This window comes from Mesoplodon mirus (assembly GCF_964341445.2).
Source record: "Mesoplodon mirus genome assembly, chromosome: 15".
NCBI classification, from domain to species: Eukaryota; Metazoa; Chordata; class Mammalia; order Artiodactyla; family Ziphiidae; genus Mesoplodon; species Mesoplodon mirus.
Window position 1 is genome coordinate 24,512,954 of NC_138991.1, and position 19,243 is coordinate 24,532,196.

The window sequence follows — 19,243 nt, forward strand, 5'->3', positions numbered from 1 at the left end:
CTATTTTATTTGGTAACAATAACCAAACTAATTTTCTTTTGGTTAGTGTTTACCTAGCATATATTTTCAATCCTTTGATTTTCACCTATTCTGTGTCCTGTGTTTTCCAGGAGGGATCTTGAAGTTTAGTCTGATAACTGCTGTTTGTCCTTGAGATCCTTAAATGTACCACTCTGCCTTCTCTCCCAGCGGCAGTACATACCCGTGAAAGTGAAGAGCAAAGCCTTCTGGATCTTCTCTTGGGAGTACGCTACGATGTACTTGGGAAGCCTGGTGGTAATTGTTTGCCTCTCCTTCTTCCTTCTCAGTTCCTGGGATTTCATCCCTGCAGTCTATGGCTTCATGTAAGTAATGACCTCATTAGAAAACCTCTGGAAGCTAATTTAGTTTTCACAGCTCCATCTGGAATCAGAGGGACAGCAAGCACAGGCAGCATCTAGAGCAGTGGTCCTCAAACTTTAGTGTGCGTCAGAATCACCTGCAGGGCTTCAACACCCAGATTGCTGGTCTCCACCTCCAGAGGTTCTGATTAAGTAAGTCTGGAGTAGGGACCCCAGAGTTCGCATTTCTAATAAATTTTCAGGTGATGCTGTTGCTGCCAGTCCAGCGAACACTCTTTGAGGACCACTGGCTTGATCTAGTGCAATTAAAGAACACTCTCTGGGAACATCCAGAGCCTCTGACTGGGAGGTTTTGATTCAATCCCAAACAGTAATGGATGTATTCCTCTATTGCAAGAGGGTCTCCAGCAGTTTTAAAATAAAGCCACCTTCAATATGTCAGACTTTTAGAGAAAATCAAAATGGGTTTGCAGCATGAATTCTGCAGGCATTTCCACATATTCTGTCTGTGGTATGCTGAGGAAGATAACTGCCCAAGCCTGAAGGAACTCACAGCTCAGTGGGTGATAGACACTTATATCTGCCAGGGTGGGAAAGGGATCTGTGGCAGGCTCCCCTTTGGGATTCTGGGCTGCTTATTTGTGTTAAATCCTGGCTGAGCCTAACAATGACTTAGTAACCTTCAGCTTTTCATGCTCTGCGTCAGATAAGAGTTTGTAATGCCGATGAATAACTTTTCCTAATCTTCTGCTGGTCCACAGATTGTGTTCTTTACCTCATTTCACAGAAAAGGAAATGTAGTTACAGCAGGAAGCAAAGACGTGCCCTGGGTGGAGGCCTTCGTCAGAGAAATCTGACCATGAACTATTGCCTCTCTCTCCCTTTCCATGCTTCACTTGTTGTACTTTTAAAATTGTGAATTGACATCAGTTTCAACCCCGTATATATTTTTTAATGTAATGTAAAAATTGTAGAGCGGCCAGAATTGCAGCCAATCTTTATCTGATATAACCAGACACAAAGTTTTCCAGTTAAACCCTTATTTCTCAAACAAGGTCTGGGATCCTAGCCAGAGCCTGGCACTGGCTCCTCGGGCCCCTAGACGTCTCACTGCAGTGTCAGGCACTCAGTCTTCTGGCTCCTACTGTGGGCATGTGGAACAAGAATGGGCAGGGACAGGATCTTTGACCTTGTCTTCCAGACAAGTCTTTAGAATGCTCAAAATAGGTATTGTTTACTTCAAACCCATTCCTCTTTTGCTACAGTGCTGGGCCTCTCCTGGTTTTGAGCACATATATCTTGGACAGTAAAAGAGGGGCTGGTCTTTTGATTTCTAGCACGAATCCTTGCCTTGTCTCAGGTCTTTGATGCATGCCAGAGTTTGGTTCAGGCAATATTTTTTATGGGTTATTATTCTCTGTGTCTCTGCCCCTTGTTTTTGTTAATTACGTATATCCTGGTTGCCTGGAGAGCCCCTCACATCCTGATCTCTGTGGAGACAGTCATCCTTGACTGCCCAGCAGTGACCAAAGCCTTCAGGAGAAAACCAGGTCAAAGCAGATCATTCATAACTTCTCTGTGTTTTTTCTCTCCCTTTTTTATCTTTATTCCAGACTTTCCGTTCCAGATCTTACTCCAAACATTGGCCTCTTCTGGTACTTCTTTGCAGAGATGTTTGAGCACTTCAGCCTCTTCTTTGTATGTGTGTTTCAGATCAACGTCTTCTTCTACACCATCCCCTTAGCCATAAAGCTAAAGTAAGTGGTTGGACCTGCTGGTTTTTTGTCCACAGAGTCATTTGTAGGTTTACAGGTGCCCTTCAAACTGGGAACATCTGCTATCGGGTTTGTGCCATTTTTGCCCAGGGAACCCTGCCCTCAGTCGCTTCAGTGGCTGTACGCAGCAGTAGAGTCACACATGAGTACAGGGTGCAGAGACAGTGCTTTGGAGCCCTATATTTCCTCTGACCTCACTTTGGGGTACTTGAACCCACATTGCTACTGAGCCCAGTCACTGTTTTAAACAAGAGCAGTGTTGGGGTGCGGAAGGTATCCTTGGAAAAAGTGGATCTTTTGGGGTGTTCATCAGCATCCCAGTGACAGTTTGCTCAAAGGGACTCAGGATGTATCAGTTGGGAGGCTGGCTACCTGCAGCTCTGTTTAATCATCTGATCAGTTTCCCTCAAAAGGGTTGCCTATAAAGCTGTCTTCTGCAGTGTAAGAGGGCTAACATGTATTGTCCACCCCACCTTTCTAGGCTTTTTGACATTCATGCCTAACCCTTCCAGCAACTCTTGGAGGTAGGCATTATGTTATCATCACTTCCATTTTATAGTTGAGGAAATTGCCATCCAGAGAGGTGGAACAATTTTCCCAGAGTCACGCAGCCAGTAAGCATGGAGCTGGGATTCAGACCCAGGTTTGCATGGCTCCAGAATCTGTGCTCAGTCCCCTGCACCATGCCAGGCTCCTGAGAGAAGTCACTTACAGTAGGTCCCAGAAATGGTTCTATTATCCTAGCTTCAGAGAAGGGAAAACAGGTACCAATAGGCATAGATATGCCTTTGTGGTCCAGGGAGGCTGGAAGAGTTTGATTTACATTTTAAGAGCTTGAGTTCTCTGCTCCAACCTTCCTGCCATTCTCCATGGCCAGTGAACCAATGCACATGGTTCCTATTCTATAAAAGCTCAGAGTCGATGTTTCCTTCCCATGACATAGCCTTGGCCTGGTATCTGACAGAAAACCATTCTTCCTTGGCCCAGCAGGCTCCAGAATTCTGGCAGCCTTACTCAGCCAAGCTCTCCAGCTGTCTGTGGTCCACATTTCCTGCCCTTGTTCTGGTCAGGCCCAGCCACTGGGCTGAGAGAAGCAGGGAGCCCGGAGCACCTTTCATCACTCTGTGTAGCCAGCTCTCCAGCAGCTTCTGTTGTTGGCACGTGAAAGGCCACAGACAGCTCCTGGGTAGACAGTAGCACCACCATGTTGTGACACTCTCCCCTCCACCCAACCCCGGCCAGGACCTCAGAGTTGTGGGGACAGAAGATATGAAGATACCTGACCTCCTCTGCAGCTGCCCTCCTGTGCCTGGATATGAAGTTCCACTCTGGCCCCTGCAGTGCCAGCTTTGTGAGAACAGGCCCTCCAGGGTGCCTCTCCCCAGGCACTGTTGCAGGGGGTTCTGGTCTCCATGCTTTTTGGCACTACATTGTCACTAGCCTTTTCATAGGAATGGTGCAGCTGTTACCAGCTACCTAAGAAGCCCAAAGCCAGTGACTTGGATTAGCCTTAGGAAGATGCTCACTGGGGTAGCTGGACCCTTCCTAGAGGCTACAGGACTGCGTGACTTTGCCAAGCTGAGTTTCTCAGTCATTTGCTATGTAGTGTTTGGGTGCGTACACGTTTGTCTCCACATCTCAGATTTACACCCATTGAGTCACCCTGACCTTTGACCTGCAAAAGGAGAATGCCATGCCAATAACCTGGAGAAAACCTTCATGAGCTGGATATCCAGGTCCTGTGCGGAAGTAGGCCACGTGCGTGTCGTTTAGGTGTAGCTGAGCAGCGTGCACACCTTGCTTCTTCCTGTCGGCTTCCCTTCAGCACTTGGTCAGCTCTCGGAGGAGCACAGGAGATTGAGTTCTCTCTCATCCTCCCTGATCAGAGCTGTGATCCTGCTGGGCACTCAGGAGAATAGCATTGGTGGTGCTTAGGGGTTCTAGAGACAAACAGCTCCATCACTTACAAACTCTCTTACCTTCTCTGAACCTGATTTCCTCAGCTGCAGACGTGGTGACAGCATTGCCTATCTAGAGGGGTAGTTGAGGTGTAGTGAGGATCGCATGTAATGATGCAAGAAAAGGGCCTGGCACAGAACTCTGCACAAGTGAGGGTTCAGGAAACGGTAGGCAGTGTTACTAGTTTAAGGTAACAAGAACTCCAATTCCAGCCCTTAAGAGCAAAAAGCTGCATGCAGCTCTCAGTTCTCTTTCTGGAAAGGAGCTCATCATAGCTAAAGATCTGTAGTCCCCACTGACCCTGTTGTCAGAGAAACAAAGCATCAGCAAGGAGGCACCTCCTGCCCTGGGTCCAGTGTTAGAGGGGCCTCTGGCGTGGGTGGCTGCCTGATAACTCTGACAAGCAGTCATTTAAGCTCAGTAATAAAGGGCGCTGACTTCATGTGTTCTCGTCCTCGGCGGCTCCTGGCGGAAGGCCCAGAGCTGGCGGGGGTGGGGCTTGATCGAAACGTCTCTGTGGGCTCTTTCTCTACTGTTTGCTGGGCTCTTCTCACCACCTCTGGGTATCTCTGGGTCCCTGAAGTTTTCTGCTCTGCTGCTTGGCCCGGCCCCGTGTCTTGTGGGTAGCAGAGCCAATGCCTCCATGAAGTCCCCTGGAGAGTATTTTTGGGTTTCAGGGATGGGGTCAGGAGTCTCTGGGCTGGGCCTGGTCCCTGACCGATCTCCCTCTCTCTGTCTGTCTGCCCTGTCTTACCCCAGGGAGCACCCTGTCTTCTTCATGTTCATCCAGATTGCCATCATCTCCATCTTCAAGTCCTACCCGACAGTGGGGGATGTGGCTCTCTACATGGCCTTCTTCCCTGTGTGGAACCATCTCTACAGATGTGAGTACTCCCACCTCTCACCCGCTGGTGGCAGATTTGTGTCACCTAGCCCCGATGAAAACAGCCAGGGAAAAAGGAATTGATAGGCATTTGCTGGGCATCTGCTGTGCTGGCAGCACCAAGAGACAGTGACATGAGGCACAATATCTGCCTCCTAGATGCTACGGACTAGTGATAATAATACTAGCATTTATTGAGTGCTGTGTACCTGGTCACTGTGATTCTAAGGGTGTTACGTGCATTAGCTCATTTTATCTTGGCTCGTGCACCGCAATGAAGAGTACCCCCTGCTCGCCGTAACTTGAGAAAGCCCACGCTCAGCAACAAAGACCCAAGGCAACCAAAAATAAATTTAAAAATTTAAAAACCAGTATAGATGCCTGGGCCCCACCCCTGTAGACTCTGATTTACTTAGTCTGGGTGAGGCTCCCCAGGTTAGTTCATTTTACAACCAGAATTGAGAACCTTATCTGTAATCCAGTCCCCTTTCCAATGCATGAACCCCAAGTATAGCATTTCAACCAAGTCATTGTACAACTGAGACAAGAGGCCTTAAGGTTTGGGGGTTTCCCCATCTCTTAACTATCCCAAAACTCTGACTTGGGAGAAGGGATTTCCTGAAGGTCAGGGTCAGAGAGGGGAAGGGAACTTCTATTCACTAAGTGCCTGCCGGGAACCAGATCTAAGGTTTTTTTTTAAGTGGTAATTTTTTAAAAAAGATATTATTTTAATTAATTAATTTTAAATAATATTTATTATTTTATTTAAAAATATAATAAAGTGTAAAGAAACAATAATATTATATAATCCTATTGTCAGATATCCCCTAGTGAATTAAAAGGAAAAAAAAAGTACAGTGTGATAGGCAGAATAATGTCCCCTCCTTGCCCCCCACAAAGCTGTCCATCTCATCATCCCCAGAACCTGTGACTGTATCACCTTACATGACAAAAGGGCCTTCAGGTGGGGAGATTATCCTGGGTTATCCAGGTGGGCCCAGTGTAATCACAAGGGCCTTTAAGAGTGGAAGACATAGAGGCAGCGGGTATATGGGAAATCTTTACCTTCTGCTCCGTTTTGCTGTGAACCTAAAACTGCTCTCAAAACTAAAGTCCAAAAAAAAAAAAAAGAGGAAGAGGGAGGCAAAAGAGGAGGCCATAGTGATACAATGTGAGAAGGACTTAATCCGACATTGCTGGTTGAAGATGGAAGGGGTCATGAGCCAAGAGTGCAGGCAGCTTCTACATGCTGCACAGGCAAGCAAATGGACCAGAGCCTGTGGACTTCTGACCTCCCAAAATGTAAGAAAATAAATTATATTGTTTAAGCCACTAAGTTTGTGGTAATTTGTTACCATAGCAATGGAAAACACACAGTAATACATCTGTGCCAGCTTTTCCACACAACTTGTTTAATTCATGGAACACTCCCATGAAGTAGGCAGTGTAGCCCTGTTTTAGAAATGGGGAAGCTGAGACTCTGAGGAACTTGGTGGCAGAGCAGGAATTTTCACCAAAGTCTCTCTGAGGCCGAGGCTGTGCCCCACCATCAGGCTGCCTTCCCCCCAGCGGAACTCGGCCTGCCTGCCCGCAGACCACCCTGTGTAGCAGGTCCTCCCTGGAGCTTTAGGGGGAGCTTTCTCCCTGGTGGGATTCCACATTCCTTCCGGGGGTAGGGGGTGAGGTTAGAGAGGGAGGGTGTCAAAAAAAGACTTTTAAATCATCTAAGGAAGAGTGAGGGACATTTGAAGAGCAAGGCAGGAGACTTAAGACATGAATCGAGGAGAATGGAAACTGTATTCCTAAGACCCAGGGCTGTGGCACCAGAGAGATACTGAGAGGTTCATGCTGCCATTTCCATCCGTGATTCACTAGTCAGATAGCACCCTGCTTGGGGACAGGAGAGGAGCTACTCTTGGACACCCCGGGATTGGGGATTAGAGGGCAGTGTCTTGCTGAAGTACCTCCTTGCGGTGCCCAGAGGCATTCACAGCGTTGCCGACTGTAGCCAGCCGAGCCCACAGTGGGAGGTAGAGTCCAAATCTAGGACCTCTCGCCAGCTTTGGGTGTGAGGAACCATTGCCAAGGGTCTGAGGTCTGCGTCTTGGCACCCTGGCGCCTCTGAGTTTGTGTGTGTTGGGGAGGGGATGGCGGGGGGTTCTGCCTTTGAGCTACACCAAGCTTTTCGTGGGCCACTTTGTCCTGCAGGGCCGTCACTGCAAGGAAAGGGCCCCAGCGAGAGTCAGCCCTGGGCTAACTGACCGTCGTCTGTCTTTGCAGTCCTGCGAAACATATTTGTCCTCGCCTGCATCATCATCGCCTGCTCCCTCCTCTTCCCTGTCCTGTGGCACCTCTGGATTTATGCAGGAAGTGCCAACTCCAATTTCTTTTATGCCATCACACTGACCTTCAACGTTGGGCAGGTAAGAGTCAAGGGCAGCACAGGGACAGGGATTCATTTTGTAGCCTCAGACATTCGACCTGGGCCCTGGGTTCTGCCAAATAAGGTTTTGGAACGAGAATGAGGTCCCATAGAGAAGGTAGGGCAGTAAGAGCAGCAGGGGAAGCTGAATTTGGCTAACGTTTGTTGCATTGAATTCTCACAGCAAGCCTGTGAGACAGTGTTATCCGTATTTTATAAATGGGAACCAAGGCTCACAGAGGTTGTCGATTGCCCAAGGTCATTGGAGGAGGCAAGAACCAAGTTCAGAAGAAGGCTCAGTTCCTGAGGCCGCCCTCTTTCTGTAATCGCCTGGGCTGCGTGGCCCCTGGAGTGGCTGCAGCGTGCGAGGGCTGGTGGGTGGGGGGACAGGCAAAGGGGAGGGGAGACTTTCCAGGCTTCGCAGCAGCAGGAGCAAAGGCAGAGAGATGAGGAATAGTTTGGTCCAGCTGCTGGGCGCGTCTGGAGCAGAAACTGTGCAGCTGGGAATAGCAGGAGAGGAGGCTGAGCGGGTCCCAGAATGAGAAGTACCAGCAAGGAGCTCCAACCTTCCTCTGGTCCAGGGAGAGCCTCTCCCTTGGTGCCATAGAACAGTGGTTCTCAGCATCAGAATCACTGGGGGTAGCTTGTTAAAAAATGCAGATTCTCGGGCTTCCCTGGTGGCGCAGTGGTTGAGAGTCCACCTGCCGATGCAGGGGACACGGGTTTGTGCCCCGGTGTGGGAGGATCCCGCATGCCGCGGAGTGGCTAGGCCCGTGAGGCTGGGCCCGTGAGCCATGGCCGCTGGGCCTGCACGTCCGGAGCCTGTGCTCCGCAACGGGAGAGGCCACAACAGTGAGAGGCCCACGTACCGCAAAAAAAAAAAAAAAAAAAATGCAGATTCTCTGTTAATATGTTTTAAATCCTGTGCTTATGTTACGACTGTCACAATCACGTGGCTTTGATTGTTAAAAAAAAAAAAAAAAAGCAGATTCCCTGATCCTGCTCCCAGACGCGATGATTGGAATTTGTGCTTTTAACAAGCTCTCCAGGGATTCTGTTGCAGGTGGTTTAGCAAACTTACCTGAAGTCCCCTCATCCACTGTGCTGCGTTCCCTCATGTCAGCTCTGTCCTAATTGTCTAGTCAAGGTCTTATGAGAATCACTTGTACCGTTTACCATTTCAATTGTCATTGGCACAGCCTGGCATTTCCTGTGCATAATGGACGGGATGGGAAGCAAGGCTCGCCTGAAAGACCAGTGATGCCAGTGAATAATCCCCAGGGAGGTGCTTGCCTCCAAGGTTAGCTGCTGGGAAAGAAGAAGGGAGTTAGGGCTCTTGCAGTGACTGATGGATCTGGTATTTCCTGCATGGACATTTCCGGACAAGTAATGTCCAGTCCAGCTATTTATCTTGGTTTGTGTACAGCAGAAAGAGAGATGGAGGAGGGCCCTGTAGCCTGGAGAGGACCAGGCCAGGGGGTCTGTTCTGCCGTCACACACACAGGTTACTGCTGGCGGATGCTCAGCCCCTCCTACCTGTGTCCATGCAAACAGAAATCTGCGGGATGCAACTTAGTACCTTGAATAAATCCAAAAGGTTGTTCTGGCTCTTCTGTCTTGCTGAAATCCCCTTACTTTTCCTTTAAAAGTGATGACTGGCATGTGACGGCATTGGGCCTGCCCTGGGCCTCTGGGGAGCTTGGCGAGCTCCACTGAAATAGTCCACAGCTTGCTGTCAGGTCATGAGTGTTGAGTGTGGGTCAGGAATACAAGTTGCAGTGATTATGAAGTATCCATGGAACTTGCCAGATAACAGCTTTTTTCCCTAGGGCTGCCTTTATGAGAAAAGGCTTTCTGAAATTGGCATGGGAGATGTTTGCCAGTTGTCAGGTGCCATCAAAGGCAGGAGAAAAAAAAAGGCAGGAGAAACTGAATTGTTGGAAAAAGGGGGATGGGGCTGGAGGTGGGGACCAAGGCCAAGTAGATGGAGGGTTTTAGTGGCTGAGCTATAGAGAAAAACCAGGTTGATCTCTTGGCCTTGTCCTTTATCTTTTTCAAAAATCTCTTTAAAATGTATTTTTAATCATACAGATAACACATGAATTCATTATTGCCAGGGAAAAGAAGTCAAACAAAATAGAAGCATATGGAATGAAGAGTAAAGATTCGCCTGGGTGCCATCCCTTTCCACCCTAGGGCAGATGTGATCGTTAGAATCAGTTTGGTCTGTGCCTTTGCAGACTTCCTCTGTGTGTTTACAGACAGCTGAGTCCGTAAGCAAACACAAAGACATCCCACTCTAAGTACTGTTCTTTGACTTGCTGTTTTTCACTTAATGATCTCACCTTGAGATCATTTTTTTTAACAGCTCTGTGATATCCCTCCTGTGGTAGGATGTCCTGTGGGTTTTATGACTGGGTAGGCCACTACTGATAGACATTGAGGATACTTCTGGTGATTTCACTATTATAAATGGAAGAGCCCTGCATATGCCTCCACATACTCTTATATACACATGCCAGTCTTTTCTCAGATTCCAGGTGGTGGGATTTGCTGGGTCAGAGGGCATAAGCATTGTACATTTTGGCAGATTTTGCCAAGTTGCCCTTCAGACAGGTCATACCAGCCTCCAGACCTCCCAGCAGCAGGCCAGGTGCCTATAAGCTGGCAGTTTGTTCAGACATCCAGCACACCTGTGTCATCGGCCTGCTCGGGTCTGGCTTTGTGCTGTGAGCCAGAGACAATTCTGTTGGGTCAAATGCTTTCTGGGACTGCTGGCTTTGGGCTTTGTTGCTGCTGCTGCCAGATCACTAAAGGGGTGTAGCAGAGAGAGGCACTTACTCACCAAGGCAGTCACTCGAGTCATATCCTCGTCCTGGAGCATTAACTGAGCTAGAAGAGCACCCCTCATCATGAGGGTTATACTAGCCCAGCCCTCCGGCCTGTTGGGAGCCACAGAGTGCAAATAGACATTTAGAATTTTAGTTAAATGTCACCTCCCCAGAGAGACCTTCTTTGGGGTTTCCCCACCCCATGGTCTGTTTCTTTGCCTCCTATTTGTTTCCTTCACAGCACTTACCCAATTTGCAACTCCACATTATTTACCTGCTTCTCTCTCTACCTCTCCCACTAGCCTGTGAGCTTCATGAAGGCAGAGATCCGCCTCTCCTACCCACTGCAGGGTCCCCAACCACCTGATCAGTGCTTGGCACAGAGCAGTTGTTTAGCAAATATTTGTGGAATGATTGAATGAACCAAAGAGAGCCAGGGAGAACGTCATGTGATTAATGTGGAGAGTGTAACCGCTGGAGGAATCCAGAGGCAACAAGATCACCTTCCCTGTTGAGTGGTCAGAGAAAGCCATAGGGATGAGGAATAGGGGCTGGGCCTTCCAGACTCAGAGAGGGGAGGGGGGAGAGGGTCTAGGAGGTGGGCAGGATGGGGGCCAAGTCACCCCTACTGGCTAATGTCAAGGGATGGCAGCTCTGTCCCCAGCCTTTCTCTCACTTCTGCCAGAACCTGGTCTCTTTGGCCAGGGAAGCCCCTGCATGTCATCCACAGCCCAATCCAGCTCAGCTTCCGTCTAACCTACAGTCATTGCTTCTGATGAGATGTATGGCATTCAGAGTGTGTCCGCAGTCCCACAGCCTGCTCTTCTCAGCTCTTCTAGCTGCAGCGGTGCCTTTTAGTCACCTGGTCCTTATTCTCCCCTCTCTGGGCAAGACAGATCAGAGCTGTCCTGGGAATCAGATGAGTACAGATTTTTAGCAGGTGTCCAGAGTCAGGCCCATCATTGCTGAGTCCGCAGCTGAATGTAGAGAACATCTCGGCCTGGAGATTTTAAGTCCTGCTGTTTGAGTCGGTCAGTTCCATGCTTCATAATAGAAAAAATCATCAGTAATTATTAATGACAGTGGCAGGTAAACCAGTGACTTAGGCCCCATCCTTCCTCTGGGGCCATTAAATATTTTTCAGCTTGCGGCACAGATCATTTGCTAATTATAATTGTGCCTGAGAGTCAGTAACCAGGAAATAACAGTAAACCATCCATAGATGCATAGGGTTTGTGTGTCTCACACGTACATGTGAGAGAGAGAAGAAGGAGGGATTAGATGGATTGGTTGACTGCGGTCCCCCCGCCCCAACTCCGTCACTGCGTGACCTTCAGCAAGTGATTGAACCTCTCAGGGTTGCAGGTGATAACCCCACCTCTCAGGGGGGTAAGAGGATTTGTATGTTGACACATGTTGACATGGAAAGTAGCTTGAGCAATGTGCTCATCAAATACCCAGAGCAAATTCCTAAGGAAACATTCAGACCTGGACACCAAGGGAAGGAGAACAATCCTCATCTTTTTTTTTTTTTTTTTTTTAACCCTTTTCTACTGCAGGTCAGAGACCAGCAGAAAGATAATGGTCATGTAGGATTAGATGTAAACAAAAAGGAATGTTTAAAATTTAGCTTTATTAATAGTAAGGTAAAATGTTCCACTTACCCTAATTCAAGTTAAAAACAGGTAACCTAAGGAAATCTTTCCCTAAACTTATAATTAATAGTGGCTCATGTTTAAAGAACTCTTACTAGGGACCAGGCCCATGTGATCCCTTTAATCTTTTGGATCATGTGCTTGTCCAGCCTTCTGGGCCTTTCCTTGTGTGTTGACATGACCTCGTCTGCTCATGGAGGAGGAGTTTTAGCTGTGTGTGTGTTTTATTGTTGGCAGCATGATGAAAGTATGACTTTTTTTCCTTTTAATGAAACGTCTCCATGATCTCTCCTTGTTCGAACATGAGAGGAAGCTCCTTCCTGTTTCAGTCCTGCATGTTTGGACTCACCCCGCCTGATGTAGTTACTCCCCTACTGACAGCCCTTCAAGCTGTTTTCCTTTTTTTATTATGATGAAGAATTGACTTAATCCTCGTAACAGCCCTCTGAGGGAGGCACTGCTATTATCATCTCGGATGCAAATGAAGCAGCTGAGGCTGGGAAGTCACGCAGTTGCGGAGCGGTGTGTTTATTGATACCCTGTTTCTTGTGCTCTCTCAGTAGACTGTGGGTTCCACTAGGGCAGCCCCCAGGCCTGTCTTGTTCACAACTGTATTCCCAGCACCCAGAAGAAAGGAATGACCAGAAACCACAATTTCTAACCAATGACCTCACACAAAATTGCACATACACCCTGACCTCCCAGTTCCAGTCTCTGCGTTGGTCAGAGCCTGAGCCTGTGGCAGGTCCTCCTGCTGGATTCCTGGGGGGTCAGAGCCAGAACCCCCTTCCCCTCTCATCCAGGCCCCACGAGCCCGCTCCTGCTCATGTCTGCATCCAAAGCAGACTCCATGGTGGCTCCCCTCTGCCCTTCCCAGCAGGGCCTGGATCGCTGCCCAAGCTGCTGCCACCTCGCTCCGTACCCCGTCCTTGTGCTGCAGACCCGTAGGCACTGGGCTGGCCCTGCTTTGGCTGTTCTGCCCTGAGGCCTGGGCACCAACCCTCTGGCATGTTGGGCCCCGCTCAGGACTTGCTCGTTCACCCGAGCACAAGTGAAACCGCAGTCCTGTACTGTCTCCTGGAATTACGTCTCCATTAGCCTGGTGTGTCACTCTCGGGAAGGGGCCAGTGAGGAAATGTGTGAGGACGTGTTGGGCAGATCGCTAGTGATTCAGTGGCATGGAGCCCGCATTTGTGGACAGACAGGGGCTAATTTCAGGTTCATTCCCGTGGGTTGTGTATGGCCCTAACTGGAAGATTTGTTCCTCCTGACATAAGGTGCCAGTGGCCCAGGCTGGAACCCTCATCCTCATCCAGCTGGATGTGCATGTTTGCTTTGCTTTTCTTAGCTGGTGGCATTTTGTCGAGGTCCTAGTTCATTCCTTTGTCCCTCCCGTCCTCACACTTTTAGCTCAGCACTCAGCATCCCAAGCTTGTCTCTCCCAGGCCCTTCCCCGCCCCCTCTCCTACCCCCACAGCAAGAGTGACGTGAAAAGCCCAAGCTAAATACAGGGGGTCAAGGCCAGCAGGAAGGCCTGGGCTTCAGTGGCCCGAACTCCACAGTGACTCTCAGCCCCATCCCTGCCCAGCTCACTGGATCTCAGGCGAGTCACATAACTCCTTGGACCTAATTTATGGATTTGCAAATATTGGGTTGGCCAAAAAGTTCATTCGGGTTTTTAGGCCCTCTGCTAGGGGTGAATGAGACACAGTCCTGCTTCCAAGGAGCTCACCGTCTGTGGGTGAGAAAGAAAAGGAAACAGGCAGGGCCAGGGCAGCGTGATGGTGCTATAAATGGGGTAAACTCGGCCTGGGGAGCTCAGAGCTGGTGGTTACGGAAGCTTCGGGGGCGGGCAGCCTCTAAGTGACGTCCTGAGGGGCGTGTAGGGTCGAACCAGGTTCTAGGTGGTAAGACCTGGGGGTGAGAGAGCCTGTGAGTGAGCTGTTGTGGAAGGCAGTTCTGTAGGACGGGCACCTGCCACCTGATGGGGAATGAGGCCATTTTAGGACAACAGTGGTCAGAGTGCTGAGGACCAGGCTGAGCTTTCGGTTTTAAGTGAAGACACCTGAGATCAGATTCATGTTCTGGGATTTCCCTGGCGGTCCAGTAGTTAAGACTCTGTGCTCCCAGTGCAGGGGGCACGGGTTCCATCCCTGGTCGGAGATCTCACCTGCTGCACAGTGCTGCCAAAAACCAATAAGGATTCATGCTCTGAAAACCTCCCTCTGCCAGGAGGGGAAGAGGTCAGGGGTCTGAGCTGGAATCTGGAGCCCAGGGAGGAGGCTGTTTAAACCTGGTGAGAGGGGCTGGTAGCCTCTGTTTCCTCAGCCTAGAAGGGTGGTTGTGAGTGGGGAATATGGAAGTGAGTGGGGAAAACTTGTATGAATTGAACAGTGCCACCTAGACGATAATTGCCTTCATAGCCAGCTATGATCTTACTTTGTGACCTTCCAGATCCTGAGGCTGAGATCTAGTGATTTCCCTATTATTTTGCATCTTTAGAGCTAGAGAGTGGAGGTCTGTTTCTCCACCATCTCCTCCCACGCATGTCCATTCAGGCCTGAGTTGGCAGGTCACACCAAAGCCCCGTCCAGCTCCACAAGTCGGCCGTCAGCCCCACTTGCTCCCAGTTTCCTAGATCCCAGGCAGCAAGGGCAGAGGATGCAGCACTCTGACTGCCAGTGGTGACAACCACGTGAGTTATCCCAGTCGTGGGCTGACTGTCAAGTGTCAGCATCTCCAACACAAGCAAGAGACCGGGGGAACGGGGACATGCCTAGGGTGACAGCACCTGCTTCTCCAGGGCCCTGCAGCCCAGGGGCCAGTGTTGGCCGTGGCTGCGATCCCAAGCCCTGTGGCTTCTAGACACACTGCATTAACAGCCTTGTGAGCTCTGTTTTCTCAGACACTTGTTTCGCCTTTTCTCAAGAAACTCTCTCTCCTTGGCTAAGTGACAGAGAGTGGATACGAAGCATGAGCATGGGGCTGTAGCAGGACTTGGCAGTGTGGGTACAGACCCCTGAGAAGGGCGTGGGGGTCAAGGGAAGGGCTAGGCTCTGGGCCTCACACAGGCAGGATGGGCACTGCAGCCTAAACGTGGTCACTTACTCCTAGGTGACCCTGGGCAAGACCCTAACCTCTGAGTTTGCTCATCTTGAAGTGGGGCTTATGAGCCCTATCCCAGGGTGTTGTGAAGATTCAGTGATGCGCTTTTTGTTAAGGGACCTAGCTCAGGGCAGATCCTCAGATGTTGGTTTCTCCATCTCCTTACTGTAGTGGAACGTGTTCTGACGATTTCATTCCACTTCTGATCTACCCCTCTCTGTCCCTGGCCACCCTTTTATCAGCTGCCCCATTAAATGTTCATCTTCTGGGAATTCCCTGGCGGTCCAGTGGTTAGGACGCGGCGCTTTCACTGCCAGGGCCTGGACTCGATCCCTAGTCGGGGAACTAAGATCCTGCAAGCTGCGCAGTGTGGTCAAAAAATAAATAAATCTTCATCTTCATCATGGCCCAGAGGGGAGCCTGGAGCCCTCGTGGCTGCCAGTGAGAGGAATGTGGTCTGACTGAGCCCTGGGAGGGAATCAGCAAACTGCTCCCAAGACGCCAGCCCCATACTGGGTCTGGAGTCACAGAGCTGGAGCAGATGCCACCCCATTTGGTGGGGAGGCCAGTGGGAAGTGACTTCACTCCAGGGGTCGCATAACTGAGTGTGGAGTCAGGGAAGACTCTGGGTGTGGGAGATGGTGATGTTGCCTCTCCAGGGATGAGAAGGAGCCTTTTGTGGGAAGGGTCATCCCATTCCGGGGGCAGGGCATAGGCAGAGGCACCAAGGTGTGGCCACGCAGTGTTTGCAGGACCAGGCTGCGTTCAGGGCTACGGGGACACGCAGGTGTGGCGCAGGGAGAGGGGAGCACTGGAGGCTGCTGTGTGTGTGTGTGTGTGTGTGGGTGTGCGCGTGCACGATCCCTCAGGGGCCAGGAGGATGAGGGAGGCCTTTGAGCAAGAGGGGGCAGTGGGAGGGAGAAAAGGGGGCTGAGGTGGAATTCTGAGGAGGGGAATTGGTGGAACCTGGTGGCTGATGGCGATAGAGAGGCCGAGGGGCTCAGCCACTGTCGATGAGGGCAGCTTTAAAGAATGGGCTGCTCCGAAAGTATCCCTAGAGTAGGGAGGCTGTCCAGCAGTGTGGGTAAGCGTGTGGTGTCTGATGCCAGATGGTCTGGGTTCAAAGCCTGCCTCTGACACTTGCTGGTTGTACGACTTTGGGCAAATTACTTGAAGAACCTTTGTTTCTTCATCTATAAGATGGGATAGTTATAATGTACCTACTGTGAAGGTTTATTGCAAGGATTAAGTGTTTTAACACATGTAAAGTGCTTACATTAATGCCTGAGTATTATCAGCATTTTTATTAATAAGAAGAAACTATAATAATGGACAGCATTTATCAGAGCTAGGTGTTTTTCTCTTTTCTCTCAGAGACCGACCATTAGAGTTATAACTACTAACTACCCTAGAAAGCATTTAGTCCCTAAATCATGTAATTCTCACTTTCATATAATAAACTGAAAATTCTACAACTAGGTTTGTTTTGTGTTGTTTTGTTTTTTTTGTTTTCTTTTTTTTGGCCTCACCGCTTGGCTTGTAGGACCTCAGTTCCCTGACCAGGGATTGAACCCGGGCCTCGGCAGTAAAAGCGCCAAATTCTAACCACTAGGCCACCAGGCAACTCGCCACAACTAGGTTTTTTTATACCATAAAAACATTTTTCATTTTTGTTTTCAAATTAAAACCATTAAAAGATGAAAAAAATAAAGAAGGGGCTGCTCTTCAGGTCTCTGAAAGCACAGAGGGACAGAGCAAGGACTAGGGGAGCCACCGTTGTAAGTAATAAACGAGCGTTTATCACTCATCTTACAGATGAGGAAAATGCTGCTTAGGGAAGGGGAAGTGACTTACCCAGGGTCACACAGCCACTAACCTGCCCATGCTATTTCCACTGCTTCTTTCCCAGCTTTCCCTGCCCAGACTGGGCAAAGTAGCGCTGAGTCTGCAGATGCTGTGTTGGCTGAATCCCAGGGCCTCTGGGAAATCCTTTCTCCTCAACCCAAATGGAAAGCCTCTAGGTCAGAAGAGGTTGTCTCAGCCAGCCTGTGACAGCTAGGGACTTCCCTCCGAGAGAGTGAAGCCTCAAGGCCAGTGTGTCCCCAAGATGCCCTCTCCCTGGGGACAGGGGCAGGGCACCCACTCAGGACTAGTGACTTTGGGTTCCAGACAGACCAAGCCAGCACACAGGGCTCTTTCCTTCCATGCCACCCTCCCCTGATACTTTATTATGAAAGGTTTTGCACACACAGCAAAGTTGAAACCTTGAAACCTTGAACACCTGTATACACATGACTTGGACTCCACCATTCACATTTTACTATACTTGGATGATCACAAATTATCCATTTCTCAATCCATCTTATTTTTGTAATGTACTTCAAAGTGAAGTATACACATCAGTACATTTCCTGTCAGATATTTCAGCATGTATATCATTAACCAGAGCTCCATATTTACTTACATTTTTCTTATGTGAAATTTGTATACAGTGAAAAACACAAATTTTTTTCATTTTTTTATTGAAGTATAGTTGATTTACAATGTTCTTTTAATTTCTGCTGTACAACAAAGTGATTCAGTTTTTCATATATATATATATATATATATATATACATTTTTTTTTTGCCTGCTGTGCAGCATATGGGATCTTAGTTCCCTGACCAGGGATCAAACCCATGCCCCCTGCAATGGAAACACAGAGTCTTAACCACTGGAACACCAGGGAAGTCCCTACATCCTTTTTTTATATTCTTTTCCAATATGGTTTATCACAGGCTATTTAATATAGTTCCCTGTGCTATACAGTAGGACCTTGTTCATTCACTCTATATATAATAGTTTGCATCTGCTAGTCCCAAATTCCTAATCCATCCCTCCCCCACCTCCCCTCCCTTGGCAACTCCAAGTCTGTTTTCTATGTCTGTGAGTCTGTTTCTGTTTTGTAGATAAGTTCATTTGTGTCATATTTTAGATTCCACATATAAGTGATATATGGTATTTGCCTTTCTCTTTCTGACTTACAAATGGGTATTATTTCGTTCTTTTTTTATGGCTAAGTAGTATTCCATCGTGTGTGTGTGTGTGTGTGTGTGTGTATACATATATATATGTATATACCACATCTTCTTTATCCATTCATCTGTCCATGGACATTTAGGTTGTTTCCATGTCTTGGCTATTGTGAACAGTGCTGCTGTGAACATAGGGGAGTGTGTATCTTTTTTTTTTTTAACATCTTTATTGGAGTATAATTGCTTTACAATGGTGTGTTAGTTTTGTGCTGTATAACAAAGTGAATCAGCTATATGTATACATATATCCCCATATCCCCTTCCCTCTTGAGCCTCCCCCCTACCCTCCCTATCCCACCCCTCTAGGTGGTCACGAAGCACCAAGCTGATCTCCCTGTGCTATGCAGCTGCTTCCCACTAGCTAGCTATTTTACATTTGGTAGTGTATATATGTCAATGCCACTCTCTCACTTCGTCCCAGCTTACCCTTCCCCCTCGCCGTGTCCTCAAGTCCATTCTCTATGTCTGCGTCTTTATTCCTGTCCTGCCCCTAGGTTCATCAGAACCTTTTTTTTTTTAGATTCCATGTATGTGTGTTAGCATATGGTATTTTTTTCTCTTTCTGACTTACTTCACTCTGTATGACAGACTCTAGGTCCATCCACTTCACTACAAATAACTCAGTTTTGTTTCTTTTTATGACTGAGTACTATTCCATTGTATATACGTGGCACATCTTCTTTATCCATTCCTCTGTCGATGGACACTTAGGTTGCTCATGTCCTAGCTATTGTAAATAGAGCTGCAATGAACATTGTGGTACATGTCTCTTTTTTTTGTTAGAAAAGCATTTATTAAATAATTTAAAAATCTGCCTGTTTGATTTGAATCTTATTCAAATATGTAGTTTTCCCTAGGCACCCATTCAACTATATGTATTACTTGCACTTAGGTTTGGTTGACTGAAAGAATCAGAGTGGAGGATGGAAGAGGAGGCAGTGATGTAAACAAAACAGAATGTTAGGTCTCCCTCAAATAAATATCCGAGTAGGTGGTCCAAAGTTGGTATCATGTTCCATAGTATCAGGAACTCAAGCTCCTTATTTCTCATCGTTTTGTAAAGCATGGCTCCAGTGGTCTAAATGGTAGCATTTACAACTGAGGTGATTTGGTTGGAGAACAGCTAACACTTCACACATGCTGTCTCATAAGGAAGTTTCTCAGAGGCTGCCACGTGACATTTCTGCTTAGACTCCAC

The 19,243-nt window shown here is 48.4% G+C and overlaps 1 protein-coding gene across 2 annotated transcripts in view; it reads left to right on the forward strand.

Annotated features, from left to right (window-relative positions):
• Positions 1-19,243, forward strand: part of PIGU (phosphatidylinositol glycan anchor biosynthesis class U) — a 240,873-nt gene that overhangs the window by 80,265 nt on the left and 141,365 nt on the right. Inside the window, exons 8-12 of one of the 2 annotated variants that reach the window (XM_082644642.1) lie at positions 190-344; positions 1,955-2,098; positions 4,835-4,959; positions 7,239-7,381; positions 8,580-8,721. In XM_082644642.1, coding sequence (XP_082500768.1) covers positions 190-344; positions 1,955-2,098; positions 4,835-4,959; positions 7,239-7,381; positions 8,580-8,600 — 588 coding nt within the window. In that variant the 3' untranslated portion in view covers positions 8,601-8,721. Of the gene's footprint in view, positions 1-189; positions 345-1,954; positions 2,099-4,834; positions 4,960-7,238; positions 7,382-8,579; positions 8,722-19,243 lie in introns of those variants that run through there. The other variant, XM_082644641.1, reaches the window with a different exon arrangement.